The sequence below is a fragment of the Erinaceus europaeus genome, chromosome 9 (assembly GCF_950295315.1).
Source record: "Erinaceus europaeus chromosome 9, mEriEur2.1, whole genome shotgun sequence".
Classification (NCBI taxonomy): domain Eukaryota; kingdom Metazoa; phylum Chordata; class Mammalia; order Eulipotyphla; family Erinaceidae; genus Erinaceus; species Erinaceus europaeus.
The window spans coordinates 76,001,638-76,026,932 of NC_080170.1; the positions used below are offsets into that span (position 1 = coordinate 76,001,638).

At 40.0% G+C, this 25,295-nt stretch overlaps 1 protein-coding gene across 2 annotated transcripts in view; it reads right to left on the minus strand.

The window, feature by feature from the left end:
- Window positions 1-13,190: 13,190 nt before the first annotated feature.
- Window positions 13,191-25,295, minus strand: part of SNX4 (sorting nexin 4) — a 62,519-nt gene continuing 50,414 nt past the window's right edge. For both annotated transcript variants that reach the window (XM_007537013.2, XM_060198213.1), the window contains 3 exons: window positions 23,604-23,749; window positions 19,373-19,487; window positions 13,191-14,341 (listed from right to left, as the gene is read on the minus strand). In XM_007537013.2, the coding sequence (XP_007537075.2) occupies window positions 14,294-14,341; window positions 19,373-19,487; window positions 23,604-23,749 (309 nt within the window). In that variant the 3' untranslated portion in view covers window positions 13,191-14,293. The remainder of the gene's footprint in view (window positions 14,342-19,372; window positions 19,488-23,603; window positions 23,750-25,295) is intronic.

Here is a 25,295-nt window from a genome sequence, read left to right on the forward strand (position 1 = left end):
CTGTGACACCTCCCAGACCACGAAAAATCAGATTTTTATAATGTAAATACATAATGGTGCAAAAAATTTCAACAGCATTGAAATGAAAAGAAAATCCCATTAATCCAACAACTGCTAGCCTACACTCTAAAGACAAACACTGAACCAAATAGAGTGAGTGTGTGAGTGAGTGTGTGTTTGTATGTGTTTGAAGCCTAGAAAGTGTGATCTCCCAATTCTGGGCCACTTTTTCATTCAGCTAGAGAGACAGAGACAGGGAAAGACCACAGCACCAGAGTAGTCCCATATGGCCCCAAAGTTTGAATCTGGGCCCCAGGCATGCTAAGTAAGCTATCTCTCTGGCCTTGATTAGTAGCTTATCAGATACTTCCCAGGCATATGCAAACATAGGGGCACAAAGATATAATTAGCCCTTTTTGCTAAATAATTAAAACTGGCTCCTGTTATACATACTGTCCTACAGCTTGCATTATTTGCTTTCTACAAAGGGTGCATGGGCTTAATGTCAAGTCACTTACTTTTAAAGTACTTTTGATCAGCTTTCATATATTTTAAATATTAAATAGCAGTTAAAGATCTATAAATAAAAACAGAAGCCCCACCCCAACTGCTACTTATTCTCATAAATTCTTTTGACATTTATCTATGTATACATACATACACACACACACACACATATATATATATATACACACACATATATATATATATGTCTACCATACATACATATTATTACAAACAGGATTATTTCTGGGGCTCAGTTCCTGCATCATGAATCCACTGTTCCTGCTGGCCATTTCCCCCCCTTTTCTTCCTTCCTTCCTTTCTTTCTTTTTTTCTTTTTTTTAACCAGAGCACTGCTCAGCTCTAACTTATGGTGGTGAGAGGGGAATTGAACCTGGAACTTTAAAGTCTCAGGCACTGAGAATCTCTTTGCATAACCATTATACTATCTACCCTTGTGCCCCCTTTTTTTATTTGATAGGACAGAAATAAATTGAGAGGGGAGGGGGAGACACAAAGGGAGAGAAAAACCTGCAGTATTGCTTTACCACCTGTGAAGTCTAGCCCCTGTAGGCAGAGACCAAGGGTTCAAACCTCGGTTTTTGTACATGCTAACACATAGCACTTGACTGGGTATATCACCACCTAGCCCTGAATCTTTATACTTTTAAATAAAGTTTCTAGTGCTCTATCAAAGCATATTAGAGGAGTATTTGGCTCTCTTAACTTCCCCTCCCAACCAGCCCTCTCATCATAGTTCACTGTTTTGAATAAACTGATTCTTGCCAGTATAATAATTATGCAAATACTTTAAATGGCAGAACCATGCAATGAATTCTCAGTATGCTTCTCTTCTTTTTCTCCTTCTCTCCCCCCCCTTTTATCCTGAATGATAATACTCATGTTTTCTTTCTATGATTAAATCAGGGTTGGGGAGGTAGCACAGTGGTAACACAAGATTTGTATATAAGAGCTTCCAGGTTCAATCTTTCTCACTATCAACAGTCAGAGTTGAGTGGTGCTCTGGTAACAAAAGGAAAGGAAGGGAAGTCGGGCGGTAGTGCAACGTGGCACAAAGCGCAAGCACTGGCCTAAGGATCCCCACCTGCAGGGGAGCCGCTTCACAAGCAGTGAAGTAGGTCTGCAGGTGTCTCTCTTTCTCTCTACCTCTCTGTCCTCCCCTCCTCTCTCCACTTCTCTCTGTCCTTTCTAACAATGATGACCATCAATAATAACTATAATAACAATAAAAAGCAACAAAAAGGATAACAAAAAGGGAAAATAAATAAATAAATAAATATTTAAAAGGAAAGAAAAAGGAAATGAAAAGAATAAAGTCAAGATCAAATATGACTAAGTCACAATACTCTTCAAATACAATATCCCATATATATTAATTCTATATATAAGCCTACAATTCCAACGTTTTCCCAGTCGCTCTTCCTTCTGGTATCTTCCATCCTTGGCTCTGCTCAGACCAGTGCCTTCTTGGAACTTCCTTTCCTCTAACTGTGTTGGCACACTTTAAAACAATTCATACTTTCAACTTTTAAAACTCTATACCTATTCCTTCTCATCAGTATACTTGTCTCCTCTAATTTTTTTTTTTTTTTTGCCTCCAGGGTTATTGCTGGGACTCTGTGCCTGCATCACAAATCCACTGCTCCTGGAGGCTTTTTTCTTCCCCCTTTTGTTGCCCTTGTTTTATCATTGTTGTGGTTATTATTATTATAGTTGTTATTGATGTCGTTGCTGGATTGGATAGAGAGAAATGGAGAGAGGTGGGGAAGACAGAGAGGGAGAGAAAAAGATAGACACCTGCAGACCTGTTTCACCACTTATGAAGTGACCCCTCTGCAGGTGGGGAGCTGGGGGTTGGAACCGGGATCCTTACACCCGTCCTCATGCTTCGGGCCTTTTGCACTTAACCCGCTGCGCTAACGCCCAGCCCCCATCTCCTCTAATTTTTTTTTTCCTCCAGGGTTATCACTGGGGCTTGATGCCTACACTATGAATCCAGTGCTCCTGGTGGTCATTTTTATTGGATCGGACAAGGAGAAATTGAGAGGGGAGGGAGAGATAGAGAGGGAAAGAGAAATACAGACAACTGTAGACCTGCCTCACTGCTTGTGAAGTGACACCCCTGCAGGTGGGGAACCAGGGGCTCCAACTGGGATCCTTGTGCGAATCCCTGTGCTTTGTACAGTGTGCATTTAAGCTGGTGCACCACCACCCGGTCCCTCCCCTAAATTTTGAGTCATTATAAAAATCAGTTGTGCAGGGTGGAGGGTAGATAGCATAATGGTTATGCAAACAGACTCTCATGCCGGAGGCTCCAAAGTCGCAGGTTCAATCCCCCACACCACCATAAGCCAGAGCTGAACAGTGCTCTAGTTAAAAAAAAAAAAAAAAATCAGTTGTGCATGCTAGCTTGCTTCTCAGTATCTCCAACCATAGGCAGGTACATTTCGACTGCTATCATTAAAATAAATTATTTACTTTTGCCACCAGGGTTTTCATACCTACACTATTTCACAGATCCCAGCAGACAAGTCTTCCCCCTCTTCTTCAGATAGAGGAAGAGACTTGATAGCAACACTCAAGTGTGCTCAAGAAGCTTCTGTTTGTCTAGTGGTGGCTGGGTACTGGAACCCAGTTCCCCCACACAGTGAAGATGTAGGGTGAGTTATCTTCTGGTCCCAGCTGCCACCACTTTAAACTAGTACAACCCCATCTTGCTATCTTTAAAGATTCTGAACATTTGTTATTTTATTTTAATTAATTAATTAATTTTTTTACCAGAGCACAGCTCAGCTCTCTGGATTATGATGGTACAGAGGATTAAACCTGGGACTTTAGAGCCTTAGGCATAAGAGACTCTTTGCATAACTATCATGCTATCTACCCCTGCCAAAGATTCTGAATATTTAAAAGCTATTTTTAATTTATTTTTGGATAAAGATGGAGAGAAATTAAGAGGGGGGGGGGAAGAGAGAGGGAGATAACTACAGCACTGTTATACAGCTCATGAGGCTTCCATGCTGCTGGTGGGGACCAAGGGCTTAAACCCAGGTCCTTGTGCATTGTAATGAGTGTGCTCAACCGCGTGCCACCACCTGGACCCAATTCTGAACATTTTTTTTATCTTTAATGGTACTTGAAAAAAATCTTAGCTATAATTTTAGAGAAATTTTTAGAAGACACAAATACAAATCTATTTTAAATCATTGCACTTAACAGGAAATCTTCTAAGACATTTGATCAAAGCCTAAATAATAGTATTATGTTATTATCATATAATTTTTCAGTTTTGATTTTTTTGCACTGTAATTATCATCATCCTACTCCACCTTTATCATTTAGGTATTTGTTTAAATTTACTGCTTTCTTTTTAAAGAAATGGACATATTCATTTTTACTTCTATTCTGAAAGTTTGTGTAGAATTACAGAATTTTACTTCCTTAAATGTTTGATAGAACTCATCAATAAAGACATCTGAATCTGTAGTTTTTATTTGTAGGAAAAATTTTTGGTAATAAATTTGAGGTAAGGCTATTCACATTTCTATTTCACCTTGTATCAAGATATGTTTTTCAAGGAATTAATTTACCTAATTTATTGTTTTAAAGTTACACATGAAACATGGACAACTTCGCCAACGTGTCCAAGAACCTCACCTCTCCAGAGCCCTCCCCAACTAGGGAAAGACAGAAACAGGCTGGGGGTATGGATCAACTTACTAATGCCCATGACCAGCAGAGAAGCAATTACAGAAACCAGAACTCTTACCATCTGCATCCCAAAAAGAATTTTAGTCCAGACTCCCAGAAAGGGAGAAATGTTAGGGGAAGACAACTAGAAGGCTTTGAATCCCAATTCCATCAGGACCCAGAAGAGAAGAGAAAAAAAGGAAGGCCATTCAGAAGTAATAATAGGTGACGGTGACTTAGGAAGAAAAGATATGACCATAGAAAATATATAGAAAGAGACAATTATACAAATAATAGTAGGGAGTGGGGCAGTAGTGCAACAGGTTAAGCGCATGTGGCGCAAAGCACAAGAACCGGCATAAGGATCCCAGTTCAAGCCCCCAGCTCCCCAGAGTCGCTTTACAAGTGGTGAAGCAGGTCTGTAGGTGTCTATCTTTCTCTCCCCCCCCTCTGTCCTCCCCTCCTCTTTCCACCTCTTCTCTCTGTCCTATCCAACAATGATGACATCAATAAAAACAACAATAATAACTACAATGATCAAACAAGGGCAACAAAAGGGAATAAATAAATATTAAAAAAAAGTAATAATAGTCAACCCATATCTGTCATCACCTTGGGAGAACCACTGCAGTTTCCAATGGAGGGAACAGTGATACAGAACTCTAGTAGTGGGAACAGTGTGGAATTGTACCCAATATCTTGTAATTTTGTAAGTCAATATTAAATTGCTAATAAAAAATGCTCAAAACAAATGCTTGTCAGGAAACTAGAAAGAGTTCTATTTTACTTATTTCATATGAGACATCTTTACAAGAGATAGAAGCCAGAGCACCACTCTGGTATACATGCCACTGGGAATTGAATCAAGTCTCAGGAAAGAAGTACTGTGCTCTCTACCAGCTGAGCTATTCCTTTAGATAAACCCGAATTTTTTATTTTACTACAGCATTGCTCAGCTTTAGTTTATAATAGTATTAGGGACTGAACCTGAGACCTCCAGTGTCTCAGAGATAAAAAGCCTGTTGCACTACTGGTGGTATTTCCTAGCTCTTATTTTCTCAGTATCAGTAAGATCAATAACATCTATCTCATTTCTGGTAAGTATGTTAGTGCCTTTTGGTCCAGTTTCATTGGAGTCTTTTTAAACTTTTTAAAAATATTTATTTATTTATTCCCTTTTGTTGCCCCTGTTTTATTGTTGTAGTTATTATTGTTGCTATTGATGTCATTGTTTAAAAAAGAAAAAGAAAATATAAATGGAAGCTTAATGTAAAAGGATGGAGCAAAATGTTCTATACAGAAAAAAAGAGCAGGAACAGCAATTCTGTTCTCAGATAAAATACACTTTCAGGTAAAAGAAAGTCTAATCAGAGATAGAGAGGGACACTACATAATGGTCAAAAGATCAACCTAACAAGAAGACATAACCATTATAAGTATATATGCTCTAAATCTAAGTGTACCCAAATATATAAAACAAGTACTCACTGAGCTTAAGGGATATACTGATAGTAACAGAGTAATAGTATTTTTTTTTTTTGCCTCCAGGGTTATTGTTGGGGCTCTGTTCCTGCTGCACCAGGAATCCACTGCTCCTGGAGGCTTTTTTTTTTCTTTCTCTTTTTCTTCCCTTTGTTGTTTTATCATTGTGGTGGTTATTATTACTGTTATTGATGTAGTAGTTGTTGGATAGGACAGAGAGAAATGGAGAGAGGAAGGGAAGACAGAGGGGGGAGAGAAAGACACCTGCAGACCTGCTTCACCACTTGCGAAGCGACCCCCTGCAGGTAGGGAGTTGAGGGCTTGAACTGGGATCCTTATATCAGTTCTTCTGCTTCACGCCATGTGTGCTTAATCTGTTGTGCTACCACCCACCCGACCCCCAATAGTAGGAGATCTTAACACACCACTCACTCACAGCAAAAGACTGATATCTGGACAAAAAACCAACAGGGAAATAGCAGTTTTAAAGGAAACCATAGACGAAATGGTCCTTATAGATATATACAGAACTTTCTATCCCAAAAGAAATAAAAACAAATTCTTCTCAAATACACATGATCATTTACAAGGATTAAAGAAACCAAGATCTGGTTCTTTGAAAGGACAAATAAAATAGATAAAATAGAGAAAGCTATGGCAAAATTACTCAGAAAGAAAAAAGGATATATTACAACAGATTCCACTTCACATCTGTGAGAATGGGATTAATCAATAAAACAAAAGAAGTTAAGTGTTGGAAAGGATGCAGAGAGAGAAAATTTACTATACTGCTAGAGGGAATGCACATTGGTGCAGCCATTATGAAGAACAGTATGGAAAATCCTTAAACAAATACAAATGTGTGGGACTATGTGAAAGCTTGGTAGAGCTTAGGGGAGATCTCCCATCCTCGGATGGAGGTCTGGAAAGACAACCCACTTGTTAGCCTCTCTCCTTATAGAGAGGGAAAAGTCTCCCAGACTCAGTTTCTCCTTGTTAGTCTCTCAAGCTCACAAGCCTCTCACACTTAGTTTCCCCTGCTAGTAGCAGGCCAAATGGTTGCCTGCTTTAGGGTTCACTCAAAGTTCACACATCCACTTCACCTTTTGATCATAAAGGAGAACACAGTCTATCATACACCCCCAACACCAGACAGTGAAAAGCCCCAAATCTTATTTCCTTGTGTCCTTTGATATCTGTGATTTACATCACGTTTTGTTTTTCTTTTCTCTACCTCACCTTACTGGTTTAACCAGTAATGAAATGCCTTTGGATAATTAACCTGCCTGCATCATGGAGAATAATCGTTTTGACCTTTATGTATCACATCAATTCTTGTCATACCAGCCTGTGCCGCCCTGTCACAAACGCCAGGGAGCCTGACAGGGTCATCTCCTCTGGACCTGCATTCAGACTTCAAAAAAGCTGGGCAGGAGAACAAAAATAGGTCGACGCATTCTCCCCCCATTATTGCTACAAATAATTATACTGTCATAATTGATTAATAGTGCTTTGGCAGTGCCTGGTGGGAATGGAGAGTCAGAAGCACCCCCTCTCCCTTACTCAGGGGCATATTTGAAAGTTACATTATAAAAGTGGGGAAGGTGGGTCAACATAGACGGACAAAAGAAGTCATGTTATGACCTGCCCCTCATAGAAAGAATGCAGAGATTGAGGCCTCCCAGGTACAAGTTGACGTATTGAAACAAAGAAAGATTAATAGTTAAACTGTACCAGACCTAGATGAGCAGTGGTCCACGACTAGGCAAAGATCTGTATGCCCCCCATAAAAGATTAATGATAGAAATAGCCCTCCACAAAAGTCAAAAACAATTCAGGGTATGACATCCCTTGAGAACAGGGAGATACTAAGTACTGTACCATTCTTTACAGTAAAAGGGGAGTAACATATAGCCTGCCAAAGCCACAAGACTATAATGCTTATTGCTACTTCCTTATGAGCTGGTTGTTTAGACAACCTGAATGTAACCTGAAAAAAGTATAAAAGCTAATGCAGTTTCACTATTAAAATGAGTCCAGATTCACCCTCCAATAGAGTGTGGTGTCTATCTGTTCTCCCTCGCACTGACTCCTGACCCAATGGGGAGGTTGCCTTCAAGACCCCTGACCCTCCTGCTGCTCATCCACTGTGGTGGTCCGCAGCACCAGCCCCCTACCATAGGGGCAAGCTGATCTTTAAGAAACCTGTAATTTCTGACATATGTGAAAAATGTTCGTTTAACTCTCTCTATAAACCTGTACCCATCTCCAAATAAATGAGTGTTCATACCAGAGTACTCCCCAATGCCTCCTTTATGAATCACACAGTCCCTGAGAGCCAGTGAAGGAGGGTCGGTGACTTACCCCATGGCTGGATCCACTCCACGAGTGCCAGCACAAATGAACATACCTTATGATCTTACCCAAATAATGCGGGGCAGCACGCTCCAGGTTCCCCACCTCACTGGCCATTGGGCAAAACACAATGTACAGTAATTCATGGCTTTTTAAAAAAATTTATTTTCTCTTTTGTTGCCCTTGTTGTTTTTCATTGTTGTTGTTGTTACTGATATCATTATTGTTGGACAGGACAGAAAGAAATGGAGAGAAGAGGGGAAGACAGAAGGGGGACAGAAAGACAAGACACCTGCTTCACAGCTTGTGAAGCAATTCCCCTGCAGGTGGGGAGCCAGGGGCTTGAACCAGGATCCTTTCGCTGGTCCTTGGGCTTTGTGCCACGTGCGCTTAATCCGCTGTGCTACCACCTGATTCCCCATGGCTTTTAAGGGGAAAGGAGAGGCATGTGTAGAAAGGTAGCCCCCCTTCCAGAGAAGCCATCCATCATTAGTTCAAGAGGTCAGGGGAACCTGCCCTTCTCTTGACCTAAAGGGAGAGCTGGGGGTCAACCTGCTTGAACCTCATGGAAACAGTGGCCTAGACTTCCTGGGACAATGGGCTCTAGTCTCCAACATAATAACACCAATTCAAAGAGATATATGCAACCTCATGTTTTTAGATAAAGCTTTATTCACAACAGCAAAAATTTGGAAGCAACCAAAATGCCCCTAGACAGATGATTAGATAAAAAAAGTTATGGGGTATATACAATAAAAAGATACTATGTCCTCTGGGATAAAGTGGATGGAATTGGGAGAAGATTGTGCTTACTGAAGCAAGTAAGGAGGCGAAGAACAACTACAGAATGGTTTCACGAATATGTGGAACTGAATATACAACTGTGGGAAAAAAAAGTCAACCTGTATCTAAGACTGTGGAAGAACTATAGTGGTTATCTATGGGATGGTGATGGGGATACTGAACTTTGGTATAGGGAGTGGAAAAAGAGAAGAAAAAAAAAGCCTAGAATTCCAGTTACATAACTCTTGGTTTTTCATTTCATTCTAAAATGGGTGTTTATTTTAAAGATGCTTGAATTTTAACAAACCTCAGTTCCTGTTTCAAATGCTATGTTGTAATTACCAATGATTCATTCATCCATACTCAAGTGTTTGGATGTAAATGAAGGCTAAGCATGATTTCAGTTAATTTTAATGTTTTACCAATAATAACTGCATCATTCTTGCATTATCAAGATGAAATCTTCCTCTGTTGCTAAGTATTTACATTAATATAACAAATCACTTTTCTTTAGTTATTACTTACATTATCTTTTTCTATTTATCTTTGAAGATCTAATTACCCCCTTTCCAATAATTTTAGGTTTAGATTTTTAGATATCAAAAGAGGGTTATCGTGGCAATCCAGGAAGTGGTATTGTGGATAAAGTGGACTTTCAAGCATGAGGTCCCAAGTTTGATCCCCACCACTGCATGTACCAGAGTGATGTTTGGTTCTCTTTCTCTCTCTTCCTATCTCTCTAATAAAAATATTATAAAATGTGAAAGGATGTAAATATATTTATTTACATATATACTTTTTTCCTTCACACTTATTATGGATTGTATAAAAATAGCTTTCTTTTTTTTAAATTTCCTTTTGTTGCCCTTGTTTTTATTGTTGTTGTATAGTTATGATTGTTATTGATGTCAATGGAGAAAGGAGGAGAAGACAGAGAGGGGAGAGAAAGACAGACACCTGCAGACCTGCTTCACCACCTGTGAAGTGACTCCCCTGCAGGTGGGGAGCTGGAGGCTTGCTTGAACCCGGATCCTCTCACCAGCCCTTGAACTTTGCACCATGTATGTTTAACCCGCTGTGCTACCACCCGACTCCCAAAAATGGCTTTCATGACCTAAAAAGACACCATAAAGTTCCTAATGAAATAGTTTCTACATATACCTAGATACCCTTCTCATCCACTTCCTATTATACTTCCTTCAGTCACTCCAAAACTAACCTTATCAAAGTAAGGACTACAAAAGCTGAGTAAGGGCAAGAGACTGGCATACTTTAATGATGACTCTTTAGTCAGTATCAGGCCATCCCATCATCTGGAGCCCTAGTCGGGGAATCCTGGGATTCCCCCACAGACATGATGGGCCTAGACCTCGAATAAATCCTTCTCTTTATTGTCACTGGTCATCTGCATCAGCAACAACATAATGGACCCCCATAGGACCCAGCCCTCAATGTGGATCAACACGGCAGAGAATGTTCCATGCTCCGAAGGGAGGCTGGATAACATACTGTTATCTACCACCTGAGGAAGATGGGTCCTGAAATTGGGGCACCTTGGAATGTTCCTACTCATGACCACAGAATGCAAGCTCAGGACCTACAGGGATGCAGAGGTTACATAGGCTACTGTGCTGAATATGGGCCCCAGATCAAATCGATGGGGTTTACAGTCAGTAATATTTATATATGTTTCCCATATTTAGGAGCTACTCTCTTCCCTGATTCAGCTTTCTAGCTCTTTTTCCAGCCATGACATCATCTCTCCAGACATTAACTTAGGTCCACCTGAATACCAAGATGTAAGGCTTAGGAAAAAACTAGTCTAGTTATGGGCTCTTTGGAATTTAACTAAAATAGGTCCAAGAATCACTATCTTCAAAACGGAAACCCCAGAGAGTCGGGCGGTAGCACAGTGGGTTAAGCGCACGTGGCGCAAAGCACAAAATACCTGGCAGAGGGGGTCGGGCGGTGGCTCAGGAACCCACGTAAGGATCCCGGTTCAAGCCCGGCTCCCCACCTGCAGGGGAGTCTGCCTCACAGGTGGTGAAGCAGGTCTGCAAGTATCTATCTTTCTCTCCCCCCTCTGTCTTCCCCTCCTCTCTCCATTTCTCTCTGTCCTATCCAACAACGAACAACATCAACAATGGCAATAATGATAACCACAACGAGGCCACAACAACAAGGGCAACAAAAAGGGGGGTAAAATGGCCTCCAGGAGCGGTGGATTCATGGTGCAGGCACCGAGCCCAGCAATAACCCTGGAGGAAAAAATAAATAAATGAAATAAATAAAAATAAAAAAAATAAAAAACCCAGTGGAAGGATCCCGGTTTGAGACCCCGGCTCCCCACCTGCAGGGGAGTCGCTTCACAGGTGGTGAAGCAGGTCTGCAGGTGTCTATCTTTCTCTCTCCCTTTATGTCTTCCACTCCTCTCTCCATTTCTCTCTGTCCTATCCAACAACGACTACAAGAATAAAGCAACAAGGGCAACAAAAGGGAATAAATAAAATAAATAACGAAAAAAAGAGACCCCAACTCTTCATCTGAACTAGTCCAACTTTTAGGTTCATAATTAGTCAACATTTATTTGGCTTTATATGTTAACTTTTTTTTCAGCCACCAGGTTCCAGATGCTGCCATGATGACAGCCAGACTTCCCTGGGCAGACAACTCCACCAATATGTCCTGGAGCCCGGCTTCCCTAGAGCCCCGCCCTACTAGGAAAAGAGAGAGACAGGCTGGGAGTATGGATCAACCTGCCAACACCCATATTCAGCGGGGAAGCAATTACAGAAGCCAGACCTTCCACCTTCTTGTACCCCATAATGACCCTGGGTCCATGCTCCCAGAGGGTTAAAGAATAGGAAAGCTATCAGGGGAGGGGATGGGATACGGAGTTCTGGTGGTGAGAATTGTGTGGAATTGTACCCCTCTTATCCTATGGTTTTGTCAGTGTTTCCTTTTTATAAATAATAAAAAAAAATTTTAATGGCTTTCATAAAATCTCCTTAAGAGTTTTTCTTTTTAGGGCTGGGGAGATAGATTGATGACTGAGGCTCTGAGGTCTCAGCTTCAATCCCCAGCACCACCAAAAGCCAAAGTTGAACAGTGCTTTTTCTTCTATCTGTATTTAAAAAAGAATTTTTTTTTCTAAAAAGGAATGATTGCCTTATTAAATTAACATTTTTCAAAATCAACCCATCAAGTCATTCCTAGTTAAAACCATGTGACTCCAGAGGCAGTACAATGTGTAGAATGTCAGACTTGGATATGTGGGTTCTGAGTTGATCCTTGGCATCACATGTACTAGAGTGACACCCTAGATCTTGCTCTCATAAATGAATCAATAATAAAAAAAAACCAGATTAATATATACTTCAAGGATATTTTCCTAATTTGCTTTTCAAAATATAGGTAACAATGACATTTCTCAAATTAGCAAGCAAAAATATTTAATTTTTTTAAAAACTATTTTTAATTTATTTATTAGAAAGGTAGGAGGAAAAACAGAAGGAACCAGACATCACTCTGGTACATGTGCTGATGGGGACTGAACTCAGGACTGCATGTTTGGGAGTCCAATGCTTTATCCACTGTGCCACCTCCCAGACCACAATAGATTTAATATTTAGTGTAAAGTTAGTTTAGCATATTTTTAAAATTTATTTTAAAAAATTTATATAGTTTTAAAAATATTGCTATTTATTTATTATTGGATAGAGACAGAAAGAAATTGGGGGGGAGATATAGAGGGAGAGAGACAAGAGAGATATACATGCAGCCTGTTTCATCATTTGTGAAGCTTTCCCCCTCCCTGCAGGTAGGGACCACCAGGGGCTAAAACCTGGGTCCTTGCACACTGTAATGTGAGCACTTAACCAGATGCACAACCGCTTGGCAGCTCATTTTTGAATTTTAAACACCAAATGCAAAGTGTTTTGTCTAGTAACAAACTATAACATAATTCAGTGAAATGAAATGAGTACCTCTGCGAATGGCTTTTGCTTCTAATGTTTTTTTTTTTAATGTTTTTCAAGTTTATTTATTTAATGAGAGAGACCAGAGCACAAATTCTTCTATGATAGATGAGAAGCCAAGGAAGGAACTTGGCCATGTGCATCAAGTCCAGCATCCTACCTACTTTGCTATCTGTCTAGTCTCACAATTTTTCCGTAAGAAAAATAAAATAAAAGTCATATTTCATTTCAGTATCTTACTTAAAAATATAGACAAATATTTTTGTGTGGAACAAATTCACATAAACACTTCAAAACATAACATGGCATGTATTATTTTTCATAGGTCACTAAACATGTAAAGACTACTTTGTTAATATAATAAAAATCATAAGAAAATCAGCATAATACTTTATTTTATAAGTTTGGCCAACAGCACAAAAATCCAGCAACACTTTAAACATGTAAAAAATCCAGATGCTAAGTAGTACCAGGGATTTGTAAATTATATATAATTAATAATGAATACACATTTACGGTAATGAAAAGCTAGCAAAATGAAGGTACTTGGCTTCTGAACATATAATACAAACACACACACACACACAAAAACCAATATAATTTATCTTTACAAAAATTACAGCCAAGCAATAAAAAAGATGTTAATCATGAAGTTGGTTAATACATGTTTCCTACATACATCTCATATACTGAAATGCTACATCTTATACCCTGAAATGCCTTGTGAAGAGAGCCAAGCAGAATAAATTCAGGCTCATCACTGAGGTTAAGAAATATTTCAGAAGAATTTAATGCTTATATGTACTATATGCAATTAAAAATTTCTGTACAGCAATTCCTATATCATAATAATTCATTCTACTATACATCTGAGAAGCTGAGTCATCTTTGTGGCAGTAAAAAATTTCTGACCAGTATCAAAATTTTGGTAAAACACAAATTGAAGGCATTTTCTAGTATATGCCAACATTACTAGGGCATCAATGAATATGAGAGAAAAATCTTAGATTTCATACTGTTTTCTGCTGAGCTTTATCAAATCAAACAGCTCGACTATAAGGCAAGAAACCCCCCCCCCACCAAAAAAACATTAGTGGGTCTTACCACAGAAAGATAGGTATTCTATCTTAGGAAAAAAGTTCCTACATAGGGACCAAGAGATCTGAAATAACATTGAAACAAAAAATGAATAAATTACCTAACATCTTGACATTTAGTCACTGGTTCAGAAGTCTGACAACTTGTTGGTAAAAAACTTTTTGGAAACAGCACCAGCTCCCCAAGCCTCAAATAATAACATTTAATCTTCACTAAAATACATCCTTTTTGTGTTATATTAACAAAGCTAAAGTAAAATGAAAGAAAGTTGAGGCTAGTGAATTTATATTTCTGTTTACTGGGTCAGCAACTTAATTTCTTTCTTTTTTACTTGTGCTTCTGTTTTGGGGCACTTTGATTGAAGAGAAATTCATTTCACAGGATTACATCTTGCTAAAGCATTCCTTAGCATTGGTCCAAACTTGTATCCCCTTGAAAAAAAAAAAAGAGTAAATGAAAAGGGAATATATAAATATGAAAAAAAATGGATTGAATGTCTCAAACTTTTTGATGCATAGACAGCTCTGAGTGTATGTTCCTTCAATCTAAGCACTTAAGACTACAAATTGCTGGGGCCCTAATCATGGAGTCCTGAGACTCCCAAACAGACCTGATGGGCCTAGAACTCAAATAAATCCCTCTCTCCAATGTTACCGGTCATCTCTATCAGGAACAAAAGAAAATAGACCCCTTTGTGGGCCGCCATAGGACCTTGCCCTCAACCTGGATCAACAATGTTCCATCCTCCAAAGGGAGGCTGGACAACATACTCTAAGCTATACCTGAGGAAGATGGGTCAATACTGGGGCAGCATGGAATGTTCTTACTCATGACCATAGAATGTGAGCTCAGATCTAGAGGGATGTAGAGGTCACACAGGCTCCTAAGCTAATTACGGGCCCCAATTCACATCAAATTGATGGGGTTTACAGTCAACAATATTTATACACCTTTCCCATAATAGGGAGCTACTCTCTTCCCTGATCCAGTTTTCTGGTCCTTTTCCCAGCCATGACATCATTTCCCCAGACAATAATTAGGATTCACTTGCATATTAGATTTCAGGCTCAGACAAAAAAAAAAAAAAAAAAAAAACTAGTGTAGCCACAGGCCCTTTGAAATATAACTAAAATATGCCTACTAGCTATCTACAAAATGGAGGAACCCCCAACACTTCATCTGCACTATCTCAGCCTTTAGGTCCATGATTGGTCAACAATTTGTTTGGCTTTGTATATTAACTCTCTTTTCAACCACCAGGTTCCAGATGCTAACAGGATGCGCCAAGGCTTCCCTGGACAGACAGCAGACAACCCCACCAATATGTCCTGGAGCTCTGCTTCCCCAGAGCCCTTCCCCACTAGGGAAAGACAGAGACAGGCTGGGAGTATGGATCAACCTGTCAGCGCCTATGTTCAGCGGGGAAGCAATTACAGAAGCCAGACCTTCAACCTTGTGCATCCCACAAAGATCTTGTGTCCATACTCCCAGAGGATTAAGGAGTAGGAAAGCTATCAGTGGAGGAGTTGGTATACGGAGGTCTGGTTATGGGAATTGTGCGAAGCTGTACCCCTCTTATCCTATGGTTTTGTCAATGCTTCCTTTATATAAATAAATTTTTTTTTAAAAAAAGGCTGCAAATTAATAATGATTGAATTTTTTTTTAAAGAAAGAAATGACATCTTTATTGTGTTTCTATTTTCCTTTTTTTTTTTTTTTAACCTCCAGGGTTACTGCTGGGGCTCAGTGCCTGCACTACAAATGCACTGCTCCTGGAGGCTATTTTTTCCCTTTTGTTGACCTTGTTGTTTATCGTCATAGTTGTCATTATTGCTGTTGTTGCTCTCATTGTTGGATAGGACAGAGAGATGTCAAACAGGAGGGGAAGACAGAGATGGGAAGAGATAGATAGACACCTACAGACCTGCTTCACCTCTGTGAAGTGACCCATCTGCAGGTGGGGAGCCAGGGGCTCAAACAGGGATCCCTGCGCCAGTCCTTGCACTTTGCACCATGTGCGCTTAACCTACTATGCTATCGCCTGGCCCCCTATCAGAATGAATTTTACCAGTGAGCTCAAATTGTTCATACATTTCTAATAATGACTTGTTCTTTGATACATTAAATCTCCTAAAAGCTTAGACCAGGGAGAACAGAAGCAACTGGTGGCATTACTTTATAAGATACAGCTATCTGTGGTCCGGGAGGTGGCGCAGTGGCTAAGGCACTAGACTCTCAAGCATGAGGTCCCGAGTTCGATCCCCGGCAGCACATGTACCAGAGTGATGGCTGGTTCTTTCTCTCTCCTCCTATCTTTCTCATGAATAAATAAATAAATAATTAAAAAAAAACCAGCTATCTGTAAATATCATTAAAGGACATAAATTACGGTGAGGTCTTGTATGATATAGCAAATCCTAACAATGAAATTTTTGAAGTTAACCCAATTGCCAAATAACTTGGTTATAGCAATAACTATCTCTTGTGTTCTTAAATCCTAAGATAGCAGGAATACTCCCCCTTCTCTATAAGGCCTATATTTCTCCCAGTCCTGGAACCTCTAGGATGGGGCTCACTTTCCTGCATACTTCTCTCAATTCAAACCAACTGATACTGCTTCTGCTGATCCCAGCCTAATCAATGCAACCAGTACCACTTCAGCATATTTCACTTCGAACTGTGTCCAGAGACAGAATTCCGTATCTCATCCCCTCTCTTGAAAGCTTTCCTATTCTTTATTCCTTTGGGAGTATGGACCCAGGATCATTATGAGGTGCAGAAGGTGGAAAGTCTGGCTTCTGTAATTGCTTTCCCACTGAACATGGGCGTTGGCATGTCGATCCATACTCTTAGCATGTCTCTATCTTTCCCTAGTGGGGCAGGGGCCTGGGGAGATATAGAGCTCCAGGACACATTGGTGGGATCATCTGCCCAGGGAAGCCAGGTTAGCATCTGAAACCTGGTGGCTGAAAAGGAGTTAACATATAAAGCAGAACAAATTGTTGACTGACTAATCATGAACCTAAAGGCAAGAATATTGCAGATAAAGATTTGGGGTCTCCGTTTTGGAAAAAGCTAGTAAAGGTCTATTTTAGGTATATTCCAAGGGACCCATGACTTTATAGTGTTTGCTTAAGCCTGACATCTAATATGCAGGTGGACCCAAGGTATTGGCTGGGGAGATGGTGTCATAGTTGTAAAAAGGAGTAGAAAGCTGGATCAGGGAAGAGAGTAGCTCCCAAATATGGGAAGTGTATAAATATTGTTAACTGTAAGCCCCATCGATTTGATTTGGGGCCCATATTCAGCGCAGGAACGTATGTAACCTTTGCATCCCAAGAGGTCTGAGCTCGAATTCTGTGGTCACAACTAGGAACATTCCAAGCTGCACTAATTTCAGGACCCATCTTCCTTGGGTGGAAGGTAGAGTATGTTACCCAACCTCCCTTTAGAGAATCTAAAAGTCTCTAACATTTTTGATCCACCTTGAGGGCAAGGTCCTATAGGGGCCCACAAAGGGGTCCATTATGTTGTTCCTGATGGAGATGACCAGCAACAATGGAGAGAGGGATCTGTTAGAGGTCTAGGCCCATGATGTCTATGTGGGAATCCCAGGGCCCCAAGTGATGGGATGGCCTGGTAATGACTAAAGAGTCATCATTAAAGTATGCTAGTCTCTCACCCTTATTCAGCTTTTGTAGTCCTTACTTTCTCTGTCAAGGTTAGCTTTAGAGTGACTGAGGGAAGTGTAATAGGAAGTAGGTGAGGAGGGTATCTAGCTAGGTCTTAAGTAGAAACTATTTCTTTAGGTACTTCATGGTGTCTTCTTAGGTCTTTCTACTTGCTTGCTGCATTTATTGACTCACTGCAGACTATTGTACACTTTTCCTTTAAGGTATATATTTTCACCTAACTTATGGATACATGTACATATGCCCTACCTCATGGGCCTTGGTCTATATCTAGGTTTTGAGACTTTGTTAGGAAGTGCACCAGCTGAAATTGAATTAAGGAGTCCTATGAACTAGGAAAGGTCTCACCAGAGTAATGAAGGTGAAGGGTTGACATTCTACATCTGATGTCTCTGGACACAGTTCGAAGTGAAATATGCTGAATATGGGAGCTGTGTGGAATTATAACCCTCTTATCTATGGTCTTGTCAATATTTCTATTTTATAAATAAAAATTATATAAATAAAAAAAATATCTTTACTCTTGAATGCTACTGCTAGTTTAAGTAAAAGCATACAGGAAAGTGATAGCTCTTAGCCATAATACACACATTGTGGCTAAATTAAAGCATTAATGTTTATACAAATGAGATTTAAAAAATATTTATTCCCTTTTGTTGCCCTTATCGTTTTATTGTTGTAGTTATTACTGTTGTTGTTATTGATGTTGTCGTTGTTGGGATAGGACAGAGAGAAATGGAGAGAGGAGGGGAAGACAGAGAGGGTGAGAGACAGACACCTGCAAATCTGCTTCACCGCCTGTGAAGTGATTCCCTTGCAGGTGGGGAGCCGTGGGCTTGAACTGGGATCCTTATGTCAATCCTTGCGCTCTGCGCCACCTACACTTAACCACCTGTGCTTAACCCGCTGCACTACTGCCCGACTCCCACAAATGAGATTTTTACCCTCTAAGAAAATATTCACAAATATGGGACCATCTTACTTAATGTGAAATAATACACACTGTGAAGTGTTTGACAAATATGAAGTGCAGCAGTAACTGGTAGATCACGGGTATGAAAGAGAGATAGGAAATATTTTATGTTTTGTTCTTATAACAGCCTGTTCAAGACTACTATCAATGTCAAAATGCTTGTTTTAATCAGAAAAAACTTCAATATTCAAGGCACTGTGGATATCAATTACAATTTACTCTGACAATGAACCACACTATAATTTCATTTTCCCAAAAGAAAACTTGAGCTATTATCTAAATAAACTATCTACATACATATCATTATTGGGAAGAGCACTTTACTGTCCTCTGCAAGAATACATATAGTTAAAGTAATGCTATTGGTATACATTTTCAAATAAAGGTTTTTTAAAAATTGGAATTGAATGGGGACTATATGATTAGAATTTGGTTATAATATTTTTTTAGAAAATTAAGTGGAGAAATTAGGAATCATTCCAGAGGTGGATGATGGGTTTTAAAAATGAAAATGAGGTGACAGCACACCCAGTTGAACACACACATTACCAAGCACAAGGACCCAAGGGAAGCTTCACAAATGGTGAAACAGTATAGCAGTGCTCCCTCCCTCTCTCTTCTTCACTACCGAACCCTACCCTTTCTCAATTTCTGTTTAATAAAAAAATATACTTTAAATATTAAAAAGATAAAAATGAAAATAATACATTCTTTAATCTAAGTAAGAACAAAATTGTTTTCAGGGAAATCTATGAGTACTTCTGAACACACTTAACTGCACTGAAGCCCAAACATACCTTTTTACACATACTGATCTGCATGACTGCGTAACTTATCAGGGCCTCCTTTAAATCATGGTTCTTCTGTTCTTTAAAGCGTTCAATATCAGCCCATGCATTTTTCAGAAATTCCCTGAAATAAAAGGTAGTAATTATCATTCTCATTAAAATTAAGTAAACTATATTATTTTTTTTTTTTCTCCAGGGTTATTACTGGGACTTGGTGCCTGAACCATGAATCCACTACTCCTGGAGGCTTCCCCCCCCCCTTTTGTTGCCCTGGTTGTTTTATCGTGGTTATTGTTACTGTTGTTATTGCTGTCATTGTTGTTGGATAATAGAGAGAAATGGAGAAGATGGGGAACACAGAGAGGGAGAGAAAGATAGACACCTGCAGACCTGCTTCACCACTTGTGAAGCCCCACCCCTACCACCAGAGGAGGGCTGGGGGCTTGAACTGGGATCCTTATGCCAGTCCTTGAGCTTAGTGTCATATGCATTTAACTCATTGTGCTACCTCCTGGCCCCCGTAAACTATATTCTATGACTTCAAATAACCAGCTCGCATTTGAGAACTTCTGTCTATATAAAAGAAGCTGTCATTGCTTGGATACTTCTACTGTTTATTTTCTCTAAAAAAAAAAAAACAAAACCAAAAAGTATTTATTAATGAGAGAGATAAAAACCATCATCACTCTGGCTTATGCAAGGTTGGAGACAGAACTCAGAACCACCACCTACGCACAGATCTTTTTTTTCTTTGCCTAAGAATTATAGTGGGTAAAAAAGTCATATATATATATATATATATATATATATATGTACATTTTAATAATTTATAGTTGTCAAGAATTCCAACTTCAAATTATTTCTATAAATAATGCTAATGTGCCTGGGGAGACAACATAATGGTTATGCAAACAACTTGCATACCTGAAGGGCTGAGCTCCTTGATTTTCATAAAATTAAGTGGAGAGGGGGGTCAGGTGGTAATGCAATGGGTCTCTCCATTTCTCTGTCCTATCCAACAACGATATCAGTGACAACAACAATAATATCCACAACAACGATAAAACAACAAGGGCAACAAAAGGGGAAAGAATAGCCTCCAGGAGTAGTGGATTCGTGGTGTATGAAATGAGCCCTGGCAATAATCCTGGAGTCAAAAAAAATTTTTTTAATTATGTGGAGAAATTAGGAATCATTCCAGAGGTGGATGACAATGGGTTGTAAAAATGAAAAAGAGGTGACAGCACACCCAGTTGCACATACACATTATCAAGCACAAGGATCCAAGGGAAGCTTCACAAATGGTGAAACAGTATAGCAGCACTCCCTCCCTCTCTCATCTTCACTATCTCCACCACCAGCACCACCACTGGCCAGAGCTGAGTAGTGCTCTGGTTAAAAAAGGGGGGGGGGGCAAACAAACAAAAAGACAGATACTAATGGTTTCTTGAACCATTTTAAAACTGATGCTGAGCAAGTAACATGATGCTGCCTTTTTGGGGTTATAGGAAAACATATTCTTCTGACAAGATAGACTACATATTTATTGTATATTTTAGATAGGTTTTCTTGTTTGCTTGTTTTGCCTCCACAGTTATTGCTAGGGCTCAATGCCTGAATCACGAATCGACTGCTCCTGGAGGCCATTTTTTCCTCTTTTGTTGCCCTTGCTTTATCATTGCTGTGGTTATTACTATCGTTGTTGTTGCTGGATAGAACAGAGAGAAATGGAGAGGGAAGACGGGGGGGGGGGGGGATACTGGGAAATTGTGCAGATACATTCACATCTGCCATGTTTTCCCCTCAGGCTACTAGTTCCCATGAGAGTTGGGACATTCTGGGAGTGCCTGTTCAGCCATGTTGTGCCCTCAGGACATTGTCTATATCCCAGCGATATTTGGAGTGCTTTGGTTACTCCTCCCCCCTCCCATTCTCACGAGAGTTATCATCCTATCCTGGAGTGCTATGGTTACTCCTCCCCCTTCCCATTCTCGTGAAAGATACTCCTATAAAAACCCTTCGTTTTCCACACCTCGCTCTCTTGCCAGCACTTCACTCTGGTGTTCAGACACAGGAAAGGTTACTGCGTGAGGCGGCCATTTTCGCTACCTCCACGTGGCCCAACCTGCTTCTCTAGCACCCAACTCTGAGGTGCCAGCGCAAATAAAGATTTGTGTTTCCTCTTCGCTCCGGACCCCTCCTCTTTCTCTTCTCCGCAGCCCGCACTCAACAACAGGGGGAGAAAGACAGACACCTGCAGACCTGCTTCACTGCCTGTGAAGGAACTCCCCTGCAGGTGGGGATCCGGGGGCTCGAACTGGGATCTTAACGCCGCTGGTCCCTGCGCTTTGCACCATGTGTGCTTAACCCACCAAGCTACCACCCGACTCCCTATTTTAGATAGTTTTAGAAATTCTGAGAGGCACTTACTTTTTAAGTCATATTTGTTAAACTTTGATTACTCGGTGCCAGTAGTTTTAAATCTACTCACTATCACATGAAAGCAACAATAAGGGAAATTAATCAAGTAACAGATCTTTAAGAATTTGATTTATAGAACTATTTGTGGAATAATAAATCAAAAAAACTTATACAAGGTATTGGGAGATAAAAATGAAAAAGAAAAGTCAGAGGTCAGGCAAAAATGCAAGTTCAACGTTCGGGTTCAAGCCCCTGGTCTACCCATCTGTGAAAGGAAGCTTCATGAGTGAAGCAGTGCTCCAAGTGTTTTTCTCCCTATTTCCCCTTTGTATCCTGATTTCTGTCTCTATCCAATAAGAAAAAAAAAAAAAAAAACAATGACTTCCCCCCTTTGTTTATTTAAGTAAACAAATTTTATTTTTTTAAATATCTACACATTGACTTATATTACTTACTATTTAAATATTTACACATTTTACCATGTGTGAGGACTCAAGGACACACGTTCAAATTGCAGATCATTATATGAGATCTAATGTATGAGGAAAGATTCACGAGCAGTGGATTAGTGCTGTGTTCTAGAACCTCTCTTCCTTCATCTCTCCCACCCTTTTTTAAGAGAGAGGTTATGAAAAATATTATGAAGCTGAAACTCTTCTTCCGTACACCAAAACAACTTAGAAAATGTTTATTATCTTTATTAATAGGATAGAGTGAGTCAGAAATTAAAAGGGAAGGAGGTGATAAAGAGGGAGACAGAGAGACATCTGCAATACTACTTGAGCACTTAGAAAGTTTGTCCCCTGCAGGTGGAGACCGGGGAGGCTTGAACCTGGGCTCTTGCACATTGTAACGTGTGATCAACCAGGTGTACCATCACCTGCCCCCTAACTTTCTATAGTAAGATTTTTTGATAATTCAACTTTTTAAGAAAAGAAATCACTTGCCTTATATATGCAAAGGTACTAATAAAGGAAGGAATCATCATAGAGAATTAATCAAGGTGGGGTCAGGTGGTGATGCACCTGGTTGAGCACATATGTTACAATGCTCAAGGACTCAGGTTTAGGCCCCTGGTCCCCACATGCAGAGTGAAAGTTTTGTGGTGAAGCAGTGCTGCAAATGTCTCTCTTGTCTCTCTCGCTTTCTATCTCCCGCTTCCATCTTGATTTCTGTTTTTATCCAATAAATAAATAGATAATAAAAACTAGTCACGGTTATACAAATTATTTTCATGCCTAGGCTCCAATGTCCCATAATCAATCACTGATACCACCATAAATCAAAGCTGAGCAGTGCTCAGGTAAATCAGCCAACCACCAACCAACCAACCATCAATCATGTATAGTCTACATGTCAGGTGTTTAAGTTAAACATTTTATTATTATTATTTTTTTTTGGCTCAATGGTTATCGCTGAGTCTTGGTGCCTGCACCACAACTCCACTACTCCTAGAGGCTATTTTTTCCCCTTTGCTGTTTATCGTTGTTGTTATTATTGCTGTCGTTGTTGTTGGATAGGACAGAGAGAAATTGAGAGAGATGGGGAGAGAGGGAGGGAAGAAAAATATGACACCTACAGACCTTTGTTATTGGCTAGGACAGAGAGAAATTGAGTGAGGAGGGGGAGAAAGAGGGAAAGATAGATACCTGCAGACCTGCTTCACCGCCTGTGAAGTGACCCCCCCCCACACACACACACACACAGGTAGGGAGCTGGGGGCTTGAACTGGGATCCTTAAGCTGGTCCTTGCGCTCTGTGCCATGTGTGCTTAACCTGCTGCGCCACCGCCCAGCCTCCTATATTTTAGCATTCTTACCTGCCTTCCAGATTTTTAGACTTTAGGTACTGTTCTCCTTCACTTATTTGTTCTTCTAATACCTTTATTCTGGCTTCTCTCTGCTCTGGAGTTTCTTGACCAAAAAGCTTGGTAGTCATTCCTTTCAAAGAAAATGTTCTCACAGTCTAAAAGGAAACAGAAACAGATGAGTGGATAACAAAATGTGATAAGCACATATAACAAATTATCTAGATTTAAAAGGAAAGAAATTATGGCACATGCTATAACATGGGCCAACTCTAAAGACATTATACTAAATGAAGTAAATCAGTTACAAAAGATAAATATTGTATAATCTCACCTAAATGGGGTATGTAATCAAATTATTACTTTTTCCATCACTATGTTTTTATTCGAAAAATGAGGAATGAATGTTCTCCTTTTAGATGATCACATATGCCTGAGACAATTACAGCTTTGAGTCAATAGTATGCCAACTAATTCTCCCAAATTTCCAGGAAGTAAATCAACACTTATTAAGTGTAATCAAATTCTTATAGATAATGGTGTGGGAGATAGCTCACAGGGGAGAATCCCTGCTGTACCGTGACAGGTCTGGAGTTTGATCCCTGGCACCACAAAAAAGCACCAAGGACAGAATAATGGAATTCAGTGTTTTGGTCTTGTCTCTACTTCTTCCTCTTTCCTCAAAAACAGAAAAAAAATTAGGTTGGATGGTACTGGTTATTGTGAATGCCCAAGGTCCTTTGTTACTCCTCAGCAACACACATAAAAAATATTCACAGAAACATACAGACAGAAAATAGAATGGCGGTACCAAGGGTTCAGACAATCAATATTCAACTGGTACAAAGTTTCACTTCTATAAGATGAGAAGAGTTCTGGAGGCTGGGCTGTGCACCACTATAAAAGTACAACTGCGGGAGTCGGGCTGTAGCGCAGCGGGTTAAGCGCAGGTGGCGCAAAGCACAAGGACCAGCATAAGGATCCCGGTTCGAACCCCGGCTCCCCACCTGCAGGGGAGTCGCTTCACAGGCGGTGAAGCAGGTCTGCAGGTGTCTATCTTTCTCTCCTCCTCTCTGTCTTCCCCTCCTCTCTCCATTTCTCTCTGTCCTATCCAACAACGACAACAACAACAATAATAACTACAACAATAAAACAACAAGGGCAACAAAAGGGAATAAATAAAATATTAAAGAAAAAAAAAGTACAACTGCACTATATATAATGGCTTTTTTTGCCTCCAGGGTTATAACTGGGGCTCAGTGCATGCACTACGAATCCACTGCTTCTGGAATCCATGTTTTCCATTTTTGTTGCCCATGTTGTTGTTGTTATTGTCAATGCTGTTGTTGTTGGATAGGACAGAGAGAAATCGAGAGAAGAGGAAAAGACAGAGGGGGAGAGAAAGGCCCATGAAGCGACCCCCTGCAGGTGGTGAGTCAAGGACTCAAAGAGAGATCCTTAAATCAGTCTTCAAGCTTCACGCCATGTGCTCTTAACCCACTGCACTACCACTTGGATCCCAAATTGAACTATACTTTAAAAATGGTTAGGATGATAAATTTTAAAATTTTAAAAAGAGGGGCTGGGTGGTAGTGCACTTGGTTGAGGGCACAAGGACCCAGGTTCAAGCCCACAGTACCCATCTGCAGAAGAGTTTCATGAATGGTGAAGCAGTGCTGCAGGTATCTTATCTCTCTCTCTCTC